Here is a 12,990-nt window from a genome sequence, read left to right on the forward strand (position 1 = left end):
CCAGTTTACGCCCCCAGGGCCTGTGGGGAGGAAGCAGGTGCCCATGAAGCAGACCCGCGCTCACTTGTCCATGGCGGGGCTCGTCCTTGGCCTGTGTGATGGAAACCCCTGCCCCTGCCTGTCTGTGCCCCCAGGCCTGTGAGTGCTGGAGAGAGGGAGAGAGACAGACACAGAGAGAGGGAGAGACAGACAGAGAAGGAGAGAGTGTATTTGGGCTCCAGGTTCCTGGGATGGCTCCAAGCCCCCCAGGCCTTGGGTGTGGGGTGGGAGACAGAACCTTTTTTTTTTTTTTTTTTTTTTTTGCGGTACGCGGGCCTCTCACCGTTGCGGCCTCTCCCGTGGCAGAGCACAGCCTCCGGACGCGCAGGCTCAGCGGCCATGGCTCCCGGGCCCAGCCTCTCCGCGGCACGTGGGATCCTCCCGGACCAGGGCGCGAACCCGCGTCCCCCGCATCGGCAGGCGGACTCCTAACCACTGCGCCACCAGGGAAGCCCGAGAGGGAACCTTTTAACAACAGCCTAAACCAAACAGAATTAGGAAGGCAAATCTGCTGATCCAAATAAATACTAGGAAGCCCCCCAGGCAAACAGGAAATGCAGTGGGTTTCTCCCTTTTGGGGGTTCTCTGCCCACTGGCAGCTCCCCATTCCAGGAGTGTGATGATGGATCGTGGGCCCAGACCCTCTGGGGAGAGAAGCCAGGCCATGCTGTGGTTAAGAGCCAGATGCCTGGGTTCACATTTCAACCCAGGCAAGTTCTGTCTCTCTGATACTTACCTCCCAGGCTCGCTGGGAGGCTGGACCCATTGGGACTGTGACAGAAGGCACAGTAAGTTCTGGTTAAACTACCTGATGGGGCGTGGGTCTCTGTTTTAGTCTCCTAGGGCTGCTGTAACAAATGACCACAACTGGATGGCTTAAAATGACAGAATTTGTTCTCTCTCAGCTCTGGAAGCCAGAAGAATCTAGGTGCTGGTGGGGTCCCGCTCTGTCTGGAGGGTCCAGCAGGAGTCCTTCCCGCCTCTTGCAACTTCTGGGGCTCCAGGTGTCCCGTGGCTTGTGGCCAAATCACTCCCATCTCTGCCTCTGTCTTCGTGAGCTCTCCCCTCTTCCCCTGTGTCTCTCCTCTCAGTCTGTTTTCTCTCCTCCTGAAAGGACTTGCTTCGGACTTAGGACCCACCCTAATTGGGGATGATCTCATCTCGAGAGCCTTAATTTCATTTCATTTGCAATCACCCTTTTTCCCAAATGAGGTCGCACTTACCATTGTAGGTGGATGTCTCTTTGGGGACCACCATTCACCCCACTACAGCCAGTTCTCAGTAGGCACTGACAAGTGTTGCTACATGACTTGGATCACAGGTGGTTTTGTAGCCTCTTCTGCTCCCAATTAACATTAAAAAAAATTTTTTTTTGGCCGCAGCTGCACAGCATGCAGGACCTCAGTTCCCCTGACCGGGGATCAAGCTGCGCCCCCTGCAGTGAAGCGCAGAGTCTTAACCGCCGGACCGCCAGGGAGGTCCCTGCCCATTAACATTGTATTGTGAGCATTACCTGGACATCACAGACACAACTGGGGGTGGAGGCTGTGTGACAGTCACCTTATAGACGTGTCACTGCTATGTACCAGGTCCTTACTCGTGGGCAGGAGGCTGGGCAGAGCACCTGTGTGCTCCAGGTGGGCAAGGCCCAGCTGGGATCGCTGAAACTCCTGGCATGGGGCTGACACACAGTTGCTCACTGACTGATGACAAATCCTCTCTGCATTTAGACGCCCCCGCTCATCTAGAGCGTAGGGCAAGTGTGGGGCTTGGGACACAGCAGGGCTACTCACGAACTGGGGCCCCAGCCCTTCTCTGGGCCTCTCTGTTCTCTCTCAAATGGGAGCCCGGTGAATGAGGTCTATGCCTGCGAAGCCCTTGGCGTAGCCCTGGAGCACAGCAGACATGAGACTCGTGGGTGGGACCGATGGGCCGGGAGTTTGCCTGCCCCTCTGGGACAGGTGCTCCATTTGACAGCAAGGCCAGAGGGAGCCCAGGTGCCTCTGGGGCCACCAGGCTGAGGGACAGGGGCAGGCCTGCTGGCTGGGAACCTGGAAAAACAGCTGGAACTTGAGGAAGGTCCCTGAGCCCTGGGCCCTGCAGCAGGGGCCTCCACCCTTCAGCGCCCCTCCCCTCAATCTCATTGCCCCTAGCCTTGGCCCCTGAGCACTGGATGCTCATCACCTGCCCCACCGGGGGTGTGGTCACAGAGCCTGGAGGACACCTGGTCCCCGGGACACCCACTCATCCCTGCGGGAGCCCCCCACACCTGCCTGAAGACCCTGCCCCCCGCCAGGTGTGGACGAGGCGAGGCCCCGTCCCCCAACCCTCAGACACCGTCACCCCCAGGCAGGCCTGGAGGGGGAACATGCCGCCCCCAAGTCTGGGCTGGAGCTGCAGGAGTGCAGAGCTGTATCGAGGGGACGGAGGGCACTCAGGGGACGTGCGGCCACTTCCCGGGGAGGGGGGGAGGGCAGGGAAGGCAGGGAAGGCAAAAGGCAGGGTGCTGAGCTCGGGGGTGCCCTGCACCGGGAAAAAGTGTTGGGAAGGCCTGGGGGTACGGGACTCTGGGCAGAGTGGGGAGGCGGCCAGCTGTTCAGGGCACCCTGGGCCCTGGAAGCCCTACCACAGGGCTTCTCAAGAGGTGTTATGCACCCCTTGCCCTTCCCCGCCGGCCCACGTCTGGACTTGCCTCCCCAGAGGCGTGAGGCACAAAGCAGGCGCACAGCAGCTGGGGTAGCTGCCTGCCTCAGTGGGGTCGCTGAGCAATGTCCATCTATCCGTCCAGCAGCGATGAAGTGAAAGGAGAGCAGGAGAGTGGGACCACACTCCTGCCAGCCTGGCCCACACACCCACGGGGGTCTCTTCCCTGAGCCTCTCTGCCACGTGGTCCCCAGCCTAGACAGCTGACGGTTGCCATGGAAACCCCGTTTCCTCCTCAGTGCCCTCTCCTGGCCCTTCTGCTCTGCCAGCAGCCTCCTCTCCCAGGCCTGTGTGGCCTCAGCCCAGGGTTACAAAGGGCAGGGTGGTACGGGCCATTTTCATGGGTTGATCCTTCACAGTTGCCCTGGGACAAGGATAGTGGGTCCTTTCCCTAATTTCCAAGTCATCTGGTCAGTCCCTTGGGGAGAGGGCAGGACCCTGGGGATGCTGAACCCTGAGGCCGTGCATGGCTTTCAGGTTGCCCTGGGTGTGGGGCCTGTGTGTCTGTGGTCCTAATTAATCCAGGGGCGATGGCTGAGGTGTACAGGAACGGCAGCCTTGATGGAGCAAAGCGCGTGAGGCCCTAGAGAGCCCCCAGTCGGGAGAGTACCTGACCCTCCTGCCCCTCCCTGTGGCTGGCACTGCCTTCCCTCCTTCAGACCGCGAATCTCCCAGGGCGGGAGCATGGACGTTTCCCAATAGAGCTGTGTCTCGCCCTGGGCAGCTGAGCAGGGAGGCAGCAGGAAGGAAGGGGGGGGGGGGGGGGGGGAGCTAGAAATCTCTCAGTCTGCACACAACAAAAGACTATTCAGTATGACTTTAACTGAGAGGCCAAAATCACCATTACCTACTTGAAAAACAAACTGCTCTTCTTTCAACCTTTCATTAGCTACTTTAAAGGGGGGGGGGCGGGTGCCGGGGCCTCCCTCCGCAGATACAGGGCCCCAGGCCCCAGGGCCCCTGCAAGGCTGGTCAAAGCTCAGAATTAGGGCAAGGAGACACTGTGAACCATCAAAAAGCCCCTTTGTGACCCGGTGGCCCGATTGGGCCCAGCTTGTGGTGGGCAGCCCCTGCCATGTCATGTCTGGAGCCTGGCCGGGCGTCTGTCTCAGGGCCCAGTAGGCATGTCTCTTAGTCAGCTCAAGCTGGGTAACAAAACTGGACAGCTTAAACAACAGACATTTATTTCTCACAGGCCTGGAGGCTGGACATCCAAGATCAAGGCACCAGCAGATTTGGTTCCTGGTGAGGAATTTTGGGCTTGCAGATGGCCACCTTCTCGCTGTGTCCTCACGTAGCCTTTCCTCTGTGCGTGCACATGGGGGCCAGGAGACAGAGCGTAAGCTCTCTTGTGTTTCCTCTTATTAGGACACCAATCCTATCGGATCAGCCCCCCTTCCCCATGACCTTATTTAACGGTAATTACATCGTTATTCCAAATACAGCCACACGGGGCCTTAGGGCTCAACATATGGATCTGGGAAGGACACAAACATTCAGGCCACAACAGGGTGAAACTCTTCCTCCGATGGTGTGGCCTCCACGCAGAGCCCAGGGCCTGGGCCATGACTCTCCCTCCCTCTGGGCTTGCCCCCAACCCCACAAGCCTTGCCCATCACAGATGCAGGCAGTGCTGCCTCCAGAACCCGAGAGGCTTGCCAGGCATGGTGCTTCCCTGTTACCGGCGGGAGGTGCAAGATGCAACCACCTGGCCTTTGCTTGGAGGGCACGCCCGGAGACGCCCCCCTCCCCTGGACCTCTAGAATGTTCACGGTGCGGCAGGCCTTGCAGTCCTTCAGAGTCCTGGCTGTTCTATCTGCTGCCGCTGGAGGCTGCCCTCTGGAGAGCACGTGTCACCCCGCGCCTCGTCCGGCCGGCACAGCAGCATTGCGCCCCTGATAAGCTGGGTCCCTGTGATGCCTGTGGCTCAGGGCAGGGAGTCAGACACAGCCCCAGACAGACCTGCAGTAGGTGCCATGTGCATCCCACGTAGAGAAGGCGGTCTGTCTCTGAAGGGGATGGAGGCTGCACCACACCGCAGGGCCTCGTATCCCTGGGGCCATGTCACCCTGCCTGGAGGCTGTGGCCGGGCTCCACGACCTACTCCCTTTCAGCAGGGACTACGCTGGAGAATGAAATGGAGGTGTGCTGGGGACCAGCCCCCCTGCATCCTTCGGATCCTCCAGGAGGGCACCCGTCTCCCCATCCCCCTACCCTGGAGGTGATGCCGTTTTTGCTTTACTCTCTGGGCCATGGAGGGGAGATGTTTCATACCCTTAACCTTCCCACCATGATCACAACAATGGCTCTTACCCCACAGACCACGGATCTGACGTGGGGTTTGTGAATTCTACATCCACAGACTGCGGAGGGGACCACCAAGGGGTCTGTGACCCAGCGGACCCGCTCTAAGCTGGACCGTGGACAGAACTCTGTTAACTGCCTCTCTGATGGGGTTCTGTGGGCATCAGTGTGAACCCTGGCCCTGTGTCCTGATGTCTGTACCATGTCTGCCGTTCCCTTTCCCAGTGCAGCTACCCCAGGTGCCTCTGGGGAAGGCCTCTTACATTTGTCAGAGTAAATTAAGGATGGATGACTGAGAGGCAGAGGGTGGCTGCCCCGATAGAAATGCCACAGTCCCTGGCGTGGGTTTTGGCTGAGCCAGTTTTCAGACCTGGAACCCGTGGACTGAAGAGGTGGCCCGGCGGCCAGGAAAGTTGTCTCAGTGTTCGCGTTGATGCATTTCCTTTTAACAAAGAAAAAAATTAACGTGTTTCCAGTTGTGGTGCTTTTTGGATCTGAAGTCTGCATCTCAGAATTCCAGCGAGAGGTGTTCTGCACAGGCTGGTGTGGCCACTCAGGGCAGCGACCAGACAGCCGGACCCCCCAGGGGGGTGCCAAGCTCCTGGGGGCTGAGTCTGGACAGCAGATGCACTGCTGCCGCCCCCTGGAAGTGTTGGGGACTTTGTTGGTCGACTTGGGGTGGGGAGGATGTTCCAGAAACTGAGGGAGGAACTTGGCTCTTTTAGGCTCCAGCCACTGTGTCCAGCCCTCAGGCCAGGGGGATTCTCCCCATCTCTCCAACATCGATGGGCAAAGCCAACCTGTGCACACACCTGAGCCCATCCATCTTCAGGTGCCAGATACCTCCTGGCTCATGGTGGCCGAGGCAGGCCCAGGCAGGGGTGCAGAGCTCCAGCACCACACCTGCCGACCGCAGGGGTCGGCTCCCTATGGACCCTCTGGCCCAGGGTCCCAGCCACCTCCAGTGTGGTCTTGCTTGGAGGGTCCAGCTCCAGTCCGAGGTGACCTTTCCAGGTGCCTGGCTCTCCCAGGACAGCATCCAGCAACTCCCCAGGGACCGAGGGCCTGCTTCCCCCCATACCACCTCCGGGGGGGCAGACGTACCCCTGAGTATTTAAGAGGCCAGCCCGCTCTGAGCCTCCGTCCCTAAATCCGAACTTCCTGAACACCAAGAGGAGTTTCTTCGCAAAAGACTGTTTTTCTAGTGTTTTTTGGGAGAGGGACATAACTACGGGGGTGGGGTGGTAGCAGGAACAGCAAAGGCCTGTGGAACAGTCCCCTGGCAACCCCGTAGGGGGCTGGCTCCCCATCCATGACGGGGACGGGGCGCCACCTGCCGGTGTGGCCCCATAGCCAGCTAAGTCGGCAGCTGGGAAGACCGGATGTTTATTGGGCAGCCCCCAGGATCCCTGAGCACCCACCCTGCCCCCCTCCCCCGCAGGCCTGTGGTTGGAGCTGGATGTGGGGGGACAGGGGGCGGGAGGGACAGCACGCCCTTCCCCACACTCACCAGCACCCTTAGTTGGAAAGCCAGTGTAAGAGCCACGGGAAAGCGCCACCTCCTGTCACTCGGCTGAGGCTGCCACGCCGACCCCGAGGATGCGAGGGGCTTTGCGGTTTGTGAGTTCGGTGTAACTGGACCACGTGGCGCTCTATCCCTGCACACACGTCCCCTGCCCCCCACACACACACCGTCCACCTGATATCCATGCCTGGAGGGCTGCTCTGGAGGTGTGAGCTGTCCCAGTGACCCGTGCCTCACGTCCTGTGTCAGAAGGGATGGCACTCGTCCACCTCCAGGCCCCCTGCTTCCAGCCCCCAGAGCCCCGGTGCGGGGTGCGGGTTCTGGGGAGGAGGGCGAGAGCGGGGCTCTGGGCAGCTCCTCGTGCGGTAGGGAGGGTGCCCCATGTGTGTACCTCCGCCCGGGTGGGACATTGGTGCAGGTGAGGCCCCTGGCGCCTGGCACAGGTCCTGCAGGCTCCCAGCGGCCTGGAGGAGGAGCCCGCACTGTCAGAGGGACCCCTGGGGTTTCTTTGGCAACGTCGGGGCGGGCCTCTCCCTGCCTGACCTCCCCGGACCTGGAGGCCTGGGCACCCGGGTCCTTGAACTCTGCTTGCCGCTGGCCTTTGAGCCATGGCTGCTGCCCCGCACCCTCCCACGGACGGGGAGGCCTGGAGCCTTCCAGCGGGTGAGTCCTCTGGGGTCTCTGCCTGAGCCCTGCCTGGCCTCCCCAGGCACTTCCTGCCGTGGGCTTGGCTGAGCGCAGACCAGTCACCCCTCCTCCGCCCTGCCCACCCTGGGAGCGGTCTTCTGTCTGAGGGCTCCCTCTGAGGACTTGGGACCTCCTGGGGGCAAAGCCATGCTGGGTGTGTCATGTCCCCAGGCTCCTTTCCCAGGGCTGCTAGGTGCTCCTAATTTGAGGGGCCAGGGCCAAGGGCAGGTCTCTGCTCTGCGTTGTGTGACAGTGGGCAAGGTGACAGGGCCAGGTTACCTGGCGGACATACTGGGCCTGTGTGTGTGTGTGTGTGTGTGTGTGTGTGTGTGTGTGTGTGTGGTGTGTGTGTTATGTTGTGTGTTTCTGTGTGTGTGGTGTATCTGTGTGTGTGTAATGTGTTATTTGTGTGTGTCGTGTGTAGTGTGTGTGTGTGTGCAAGACAGGTATCAAAGGGGAAGAGTGTGCCACGGAGCAGCAGGGCGCAAGTGCCCAGGTGCCCTTGCCATCTGCACATCACTTCCTCGATGTGCCCGGAGCCTGGGTCAGCCTTGGGACGGCTTCCTCTGGCCTCTGAGCCCCTGTGCCCCTCGGGCCCCGGCTGACTTGTGGCTTCTGGGTGAGGTCTGCTCCGCTGGAGACTCTCGGCGTGGCCGGGGCTGGCGTGGGTGTGTCCCCCGTGGGGCTGCTGCTTCCCCAGGGCTGCATCTGGCAGGTGGCTGTCAGGTGCCATGCCAACGTCCACGCCTGTGCCAGCTGTTGTCGCTGCCGCCTCCTGTGTGCTTTCTGACCCTGGGGCCCCGGAGGCTGTGGGCAGGGTGGTCCAACTGTCCCCAGCCTGCTCAAGCCTGCTCAGGGCTGGCTGTCCTAGGGCTGTCCTAAGGGAGAGTAAACAGTGTGGCTGCTTAGAGTAGAGCGAGGGCTGCGTCCAGAGGCGGGAGTCCCTCCCCACCCGCTGCCCCACCCGACCCACCAGCCAGCCCGGCCACTTCTCACGGTGCAGCCGGCTGCGGGTGCGGTGGATGGCATGACAGGCCCCAGGCCAGGGGGAGCCCCTGGTGGCAGCGAGGGACAGAAACGGCTGCCCTGGTGGGTCACCACTCTCTGGCCTGACGGTGCAGGTGTGTCATGGGGGCCTGGGCTGGGCAGGGTGGGAACAGAGGTGCCCGGCTCTCATTTCTCAGTCTGTGCCCAACCCAGGGGGCACTGAGTACCAGGTGTCTCCTGACCCTCTCAAGAACCCTGACAAGTGGGGGCTACTGTTGCGCCCACTTTCCTGATGAGCAAACTGAATGACCTGCCCGAGGTCACCGGCAGGCACCTGGCATGTCTGGAGTCGGGGCTCTACCTCTGCATCCACCACGTGCCGGGCAGGGGGGCACAGGCCGCTTGGTTTGCTCTTCATACAGCCCCTCCCAGCCGAGAAGCCCATCCCTTGTGACCCCTCTCAGACCTGGCCAAGCTTGGCGTGGCCCCGGGGACCCACGGGTGCTGTCTCTCCCGGCCCTGAAGACCCCCGACCCCCGGCTTCTGACCCTGCCGGGCCCAGGACACTAGACTGGGGCTGAACCCGAGGAGGGGAGCTGGACTCCTCCCACAGGACCGTGGGCGGGACAGCTGAGATGGGATCCCCACGCCTCCCCCCCGCCCCGACCGTGCTGGGGGCTCCCGAAGCCAAAGGCATCTGCACACAGGCCACCCCCACCCCCCAGCGGTCCCCACCCCGTGGGGGGCAGAGGGACGGGGCCCCACTCACGGGGGGTGAGGGGACTTTCTCAGAGTGGCATCAGGCCGGCACAAGCCAGGGAGGGGGTCAGGACAGGTAGCTGCGCGTGCCACACCCGCCGGAGGTGCCTCAGCCTCAGGGGCCTGCAGCTCTGGGCTCAGCTGCAGCGCTGCCAGGTGGGCGAGCCTGCATGGGGGCTACACACTGCCACTCGTGGCCACCCAGCTGCAGCCCAGAGCCAAGCCCAGTGGCCGCCGCAGCTGGGCAGGGGCGACAGGAGCTGGGGTCCTGGGCAGGGAGGCCGTTGGGTTTGTTTTCAAGTTCGCCACGCACTTGTTTTCATGATTTTGTTTTCATCGCTAGCAGAGGGTTTAAACTGACGGCGCGTCATGTCTATGACGCGGCTTCTTCCTGGAGGAGTAGGTCTCCTTGACCCCCGGGGCAGCTTAGTCCCTGCTAAAGGGAACAGAGGCCACCAGTTCCTCCCGTCAGGAGAAACTTCCGGCGTCTAAGCTCCTGCTGCTTCTGCTCCGAATGACCCTTTCCCTCTGCCCTTAGGGGAAGAGGGCTGGCGAGTCCAGCGGACCCTGGGAGGACACCCCCCCGGACCCCAACTGCTCGGGGAGCCTGAGGGTGTGGCGGGGAGGAAGGCCTTCAGTAAAGGGGCCAGGCCTCTGCCTGGGAGCACGACCCTGCGGCCGCAGCGCAGGCGGGGTCTCTTCGCAGGGCGGTGGGCGTGGGCTTTCACTCTTGCCACGGTGGCACAGGGATTCTGCCCAGGGGTCGGGGGCTCTTTGTGAACGTAGGAGGCAGAGCTGTCTTTGGGCGTCCCCTCCCCTATCCAGGCTCTGGTGGCCGTGTGGGGGACGCCCTGGTCATCGCTGATGAAGTCGCCCCACCCTCGACGGGAGCGGAAGCCTTCCGCAGGCCCGTGTGCGTGCGTGCGTGCGTGCGTGCGTGCGGCACAGCGCAGGAGCCCACGCCGCTGCCTGCAGCTCTCCCGGCAGGGGCCGCCTTCCTGTGTGGCCCCAGGTCAGCGACCTGGGACACCAGCCGCTTGCAAACATCCTAAAGAAACACACGGGTGGGACCTGCTCCCTTTCAGCCTCGCCGAGCAAGGTGCCCAGTGGAGCGGGCGAGCCCAGGCAGGCCGGGGCTCCAGGCCAGGAGGACGGAGCAGAGCCGGATGGTGGTGGCAGTGCTGCTGGCAGGGGGACCTGGCCGCAGAGGTAACGTTGTCTGTCTGGGCCCCCAGGTGTGGTTGAGGGCCCTGGAGCCGGAGGCTGGATCTGGGGTCCTGCTGGCTCTGTGCCTGCCTCACCCCGGCCCCAACTACAGGGGAGGCTGCGCGGGGGTGGAGGGTACACCCCACGTTCCAGGCAGGGTCTGTCCGGGGCGACTCGCCCTCTTGCTGGCCGCTAAACGTGGGGCTGTGTCGCAGTGACCAGAGCCCCGCCCTGCGCGCTGCCCAGACGGCAGCGTCTCCAGGTGTCCCCGGTTTCCCAGGACGGGTCCTTTAGAAGGAGCCTCAAGGACAGCTCTCCATTCTCCATGCCCGCCTGGAATTAGAGGGTCCTTTGCTGCAGACCCGCCTTTCTCTGGGTCCCCGCTCTGGAAGGAGTGCCTTTAGGGCAATTCCTAAAATGAAGGAGTGTCCCTAACCATGTCAGCCCCTCCCTGAGGGCCACCCCGCAGGGCCCTCCTGTGGGAGTGAACTCACCAGAGCCTCACAATACCCAGAGGCAGGGTGGGGTGAGGCGTCTCGTCTCCTCCAGCCCTCCTCCTCGGGGCACCACGCTGAGCCCGGGGCCGGCAGATGGCAGAGGCCGCATCCCCCTCACCGCACCGCCCTGCCAGGGCGGTCGAGCAGGTGGCAGGAAGCCCACTGGAGTTGGACAGGTTGGGATGCTCTCCTGGCGCTCAGGCCTCTCCAGCCTCTATTTCTGTGGTCGAAAGGGTGCAGTGAGCTCGTGCCAGGGAGAGCGGGAAGCCGGCGCCCGCTTCCCCCAACCAGTCCCCACAAGCCGAAGTGTCAGGGCCAGAGCGCTCAGCCCCTCGTCCATCTGCTGGGGACGTGGCCCAGGCTGGCTCCTCTCTCCTGCACCCGGACTCCCAGGCTGACCCCACCCGGAACTGAACCTTGAGCCGGCCACCAGCCTGGAGCTGAGCCCACCCCTGCCCCTGCCCATCCCCGCCCCCAGCCCCTCACGTCGTCCCTACTCCAGCCCAGGCCGAGCCTGACCCCCAGCGCCCTGGGAGGACTGGAGTGGGGTGCTGCCTGGAGCCCCAGCAGGAGCTGAAGGCCCTGGCTGTCTGTCACTGAGTGACTCGGGGTTATTATGCTGTCACAGGGCCGTGCGGAATTCTCACCCCGTGCTGAGAGGCAGCACACTGGGAAGGCCCCAGGCTTTTGCCAGCCCAGGGCCCTGCAGCCCACTGTGCCCCCCCAGTTTCCATAACCGTCCTTAGGGTTTCCATCATGGACCAGGGGACCAGCACAGACGGGCATCGGGAGCTGGGCAGGAGCCAGCTTGCCTTGAGTGAGGATGGATGCTGGGCTGCAGACCATGGGGCTGCCCTGGGAAAGCACCCTCTGACCCCAGGGCAGGTGGTGATGGGGGTTCACTGGCTCCACCCTTGCTCCGGGCCGTGCCGCGTGTCATCCTTGGTCATGGGGATGCCGCCCACCTGCCCGGGGGAAATGATCCAGCCCCGCCCCAAAGATAGATAGAGGCAGTGCCCTCTCTCCCTTGGGACCCCAGGGAGACCAGCCGTTGGGAAGGCCAGTGCCAAGTCCAGGTAGTGTTTGTGCCGACTTGGGTGCGTGTGCCAGCACACAAGGGCGGAGGCACTGCTGCGGAGGTGGCCATGCCTTCCCGGAGCGCCGCCAAGCTGGTGTGAGCAGTGAGGACTTGGGCCGGATCGCCTCTGCCGTGTGCCTTCCCCAGAGCCCGTGCGGGAGGCCAATGTAGTGCCCACCTCACAGGGGTGCGGTCGGGATCCAGGAGAGAACGTTGCAGCACTGCCACCAACGGAGGGGGGGGTACTTTTTATTGGCATCTCCCACCTTTCTCAGTCTGAGACAGGAAAATGGGGAGTGGGAGGGCGCTGGAGACAGTGGGCGTCCACGTGAGATGTTTTGCTCAGCACCACCACGTCTCCGCACCTGACAGGCGGTGTCTGCCTCTCTCTCCCAAGGGAAGACAGGCTCCCTGTGCCTGCAGCTGAGGGTGAAGTCATGGCTGCTGTGAGCTGGCCTGAGCCCTCCCAGCAGACAGGCGCCCAGCGCGGATCTCCCCACGTGGCCTGGTGTGACTACCCTGAGGAGCCCGGCCCCCAGCGGAAGGCCTGCAGCCTCCTGGTGTGTTTGACAGACGAGGAGGCCAAGGATGGGGACAGCTCGGTGTCGTCGGGCTGCCTCTCCGGCTCCTCGGGGGGCCATGAGTCATGCACGCCTCCCCACGGGACCTGGAAGGAGAGGACCCTCCTGGTGCTGGGGCCCCCGCAGCAGCCCAGGGAGAGCACTCCCCGACTGGAGCAGCTGAGGGACAAGATCCGGGCCCAGGCACGGTGGCAGGCGAGCTGCACCTCCCTGGGCACCTCGGCACCCGCCAGCGCCTCATGTCTCTACAAAGCCCCCACGCCAGCCCCCCGGAGGAAGGCCCGAAAGCCGACACACCCCGCTCCAGCCCTGGCCTACCCAGGTCAGCGGCAGCTTCCCCTGGCGAGGGACAGGCAGGGGGCGGGGGAGAGGGCTGAGGTTGGGCTGCTGCAGGCCGGGCCGTGCTGGGCATGGGGGTGGCCCTGCCGGCGCTGGTGGCCAACTGGGGAGGCCGGTGCAGCATGCCCGTGGCCCTAAGAGGGTCTCGGAGCCTGGGAAGCCCGGAGGAGGTCGGGTCCTCCCGGGGATGGGGGCGCATCTGAGCTGGGTTTAAGCAGAAGGAAGCATCGACACACCCAGGAGGTGGAGACGGGTGGGTGGAGGCCAGAGGGATGGTGGACGGGG

The 12,990-nt window shown here is 63.1% G+C and overlaps 1 protein-coding gene across 1 annotated transcript in view; it reads left to right on the forward strand.

Moving 5' to 3' along the window:
- The window catches only part of CCDC187 (coiled-coil domain containing 187), a 39,208-nt gene that overhangs the window by 3,816 nt on the left and 22,402 nt on the right, over positions 1–12,990 (forward strand). The window contains exons 3-8 of the mRNA XM_007459021.1: positions 2,193–2,335; positions 8,235–8,379; positions 9,543–9,641; positions 9,830–9,933; positions 10,017–10,213; positions 12,183–12,688. Coding sequence (XP_007459083.1) covers positions 2,193–2,335; positions 8,235–8,379; positions 9,543–9,641; positions 9,830–9,933; positions 10,017–10,213; positions 12,183–12,688 — 1,194 coding nt within the window. The remainder of the gene's footprint in view (positions 1–2,192; positions 2,336–8,234; positions 8,380–9,542; positions 9,642–9,829; positions 9,934–10,016; positions 10,214–12,182; positions 12,689–12,990) is intronic.

This window comes from Lipotes vexillifer, unplaced genomic scaffold, assembly GCF_000442215.2.
Source record: "Lipotes vexillifer unplaced genomic scaffold, Lipotes_vexillifer_v1.1 scaffold636, whole genome shotgun sequence".
NCBI lineage: Eukaryota > Metazoa > Chordata > Mammalia > Artiodactyla > Lipotidae > Lipotes > Lipotes vexillifer.